The sequence below is a fragment of the Capsicum annuum genome, chromosome 1 (assembly GCF_002878395.1).
Source record: "Capsicum annuum cultivar UCD-10X-F1 chromosome 1, UCD10Xv1.1, whole genome shotgun sequence".
Taxonomy (NCBI): domain Eukaryota; kingdom Viridiplantae; phylum Streptophyta; class Magnoliopsida; order Solanales; family Solanaceae; genus Capsicum; species Capsicum annuum.
In genome coordinates this window covers 67,044,032-67,046,864 of record NC_061111.1, presented here as the reverse complement: position 1 = coordinate 67,046,864, position 2,833 = coordinate 67,044,032, and the positions used below count along the sequence as shown (strand labels likewise).

The 2,833-nt window shown below is 40.2% G+C and overlaps 1 protein-coding gene across 2 annotated transcripts; it reads left to right on the top strand.

Moving 5' to 3' along the window:
- On the top strand, positions 1-2,363 carry LOC107877601 (TNF receptor-associated factor family protein DDB_G0272098). Of its 2 annotated transcripts, none has more exons than XM_016724300.2 (2): positions 1-410; positions 492-2,363. In XM_016724300.2, the coding sequence occupies exons 1-2, from the start codon at positions 291-293 to the stop codon at positions 1,986-1,988; spliced, it is 1,617 nt and encodes a 538-aa protein (XP_016579786.2). In that variant the 5' UTR covers positions 1-290; the 3' UTR covers positions 1,989-2,363. The 2 variants fall into 2 exon arrangements, with proteins under 2 accessions (XP_016579786.2, XP_016579779.2); XM_016724293.2 differs by having other exon boundaries at positions 489-2,363.
- Positions 2,364-2,833: the final 470 nt, after the last annotated feature.

Sequence of the window (2,833 nt, the reverse complement as noted above, 5' to 3'; positions counted from 1 at the left end):
AGGGCGAATCGAACAATACAACAAAAGAAAAAACAAGAGAAAAATCATAAAATTATCAACCAAACCTCAATTCAAGGAAAAGAATCAGATTCCAAAAACTGTTTCTTCGTTCGATTACATCTAATTGTCAATTCGTAAATCTAGAAAAATCCCCAAATCTTTGAGTTTTTTTCATATGATTAATCGTCAATGTAAAGAGTTACTGGCTCTACTTTCAATTAGATTTGCGATTTGATTTTTGATTTTTGACTTTTGGTTGGGATTTTTGGTTTTGGTGGTGTTTTGGAGTAATGAACGAGCACGGAAAAATGATGAATCAACAACAGAGGATGAGTATGAGTCAAAACCAAATGATAAGTATGAGTCAGCCACAGATCTTGAATCCACAGCTTCAACAACAACAACAGCAGGTAGAAAACAATAAATTTAACTTTAAATCCATGTATAATTCGAGTATGGCTATGAATAAACCTCCGTTGATGATGCAGCAGCAGCCACAGATGATGAATCGGAACTATATGATGTGGCCGCAGCCGCCTCTGCCTCCGCCGTCGGTGGATCAGCTCAAATTTCAGAACCCTAATCATAATCTGAAGCAATTTGTTACTGGAAAGCGTTCGAAACCCTTGGGTCCTCGGAACAATTGGAAGGGTAAAAAGGTAAATAAGAACGACAAGAGAATGGTTGGAACTAGCGGAGGCGGTAGTAGTAGCATTGCTGGAGGAAATGTTGGAAGTCAAGGCGGATATAAGCCGCCTACGTTAAACGATTTGCAGCAACAGAACCGATTAAAAGCCAGGAGGTTTTTCCCTAAGAAGAAATTTTATCATAATAATAATAACAATAACATGACTGCACCATATGCGCCTCGGAACACGTCTTCCTATATTATTAGGGCTAAAAAGAGTGGTGGTATTACTTCTTTGGTGTCCCCTTGCCCTGTGACTCCTGCTGTGTTGCCAACGCCAATGTTCTCTCCGTCCAGGGAAGTTTTAGTTGATATGGCTAAAGAGGAGTGGGGAGTGGACGGGTATGGATCGATGAATGGATTGATTAGACTGAGGTCACCAGGTCATGAGGCAGAAGGTCATGAGGACGAGGAAGAAGAGGAGGAAGGATCAAGTGAGAGTGATGTGGAAGAACATGTGGAGGTGGAAAGACGGTTGGATCATGACTTGAGTAGGTTTGAGATGATTTACCCAAACTATAGCGGGATGGAGTATAACAATGTGTTGGGAAACCGCGTGGATGATCAGGATACCCATATTGCTCAATTGGAGGAAGAAAACTTGATTTTGAAGGACAGATTGTTCCTGATGGAGAGGGAGTTGGGTGATTTGAGGAGGAGGTTGCAAAGTCTTGAGAGGCAGGGCCATGGTTATGACGAGATGAATGAGGAGCTTGTGGAGAATGAGTCTGAGAGTGAGACTCAGAGTCATGGGGATGGTCATTCATTGGAGGATAACGATGTTGAAATGATTGAAAGGCCCATGGAAGTTGGGAATGTGAAAGGGAAAGAAGAGGATAGAATTGAGGATGACTCAGAGTTTGCAGAAAACAAAGAGAGTGTTGGAAAAGAAGGCCAACAGGTCAGTGATAATTGTGATGATGAAGCTGCTGAGAAGGGATCTGATAAAGTGGAAGGAGGAGTTGAACAGGTTGATGGTAATTGTAATGATGAAGCTGCTGAAAAGGAATCCGATCAAGTGGGAAAAGAAGATGAAAACGATGATGGATATGGTATGGTTGAAGTCCTTCAAAAGGAAATCATTGCTAATGTTGGAAGCAAGAGTGAACTGAATGAAGATGCAGCCGTGAAAACTGGGAATGAGGTTCAGTTTACTCAATTGAACAAGTACACTGAAAACGAGGTTCAGGCATCAGGTAGTGCAAGTGTTGTAGATGTTCCCATGGAGGAGGCTTGTAGAGTGGATGCTGATACTATTTCCCATACAAAGGAAGAGGATGAATTGCCAGGAGATAAATAATCAGGGAAGAGCATTTGCGATGGTGACTTGTCTAAGTTTCCCTCGTCAATGCAAGTCTCCTCTGGGAAGCTCTCATGTTGACTTGTGTGATTTTTTGTTATCATTCTCGGTATACCTCTTCTGCAGTACATAGTGTAGTGTTTTTTTGACAGTGTGAAAGAGGATCAAATCTTCCTGTTGTGAGTTCAACCTTATAAACTGCTAATGTAGTATTCTTCTTTAGATATTCTCAACTTGTTTTACTGTTTATTTTTTGCAGCTCTTTGTAGGAGGTAATAGGTGTTTGGACTTTGGATAGGTAAGTAGTGTACCTTGTGACAGAGATACAGCTATGTAATAATCTTTTCTTAATTGAATTTAATATTTTCATATAAATTGGGTCATGTGTTCTTTGACGGCTTAACCAGATATTTAGCTTATGGTTGTTCCCTTTAGCATATGCATTGCATGTGGTGCAGCCGTGTGATTGGTGTTTGTTTCAGAGACATGCTTGCTTGTTGCCATATAAGTTTTTGGCTAGTGATAGCATTTTGTCTAGAACATTGCCCTTTGAGTGGTTTATTTCTCTTAGCTTAGGGCAATCAAGTTTACTTGCTTCCATGAAGTTGTGATGTCTGAGCACTTAGAGCATACATTCTGTCTTGCCAGGGAAGTAAGTAGTTTTCTGTGTTAGCAAACATATGGATGATTTGACTACATGGCATAATTTTGGTGTACCTCAACTCTCTAAATTGTAAACCTTCAATCAGATTTTCTTCGATATCATGTATTAGACCATCCGAGCATATTAATGCCTAAGTTGGAATAGTTGGTTATAAACATTAGCCTGAGGTGGGAGTGTTTTT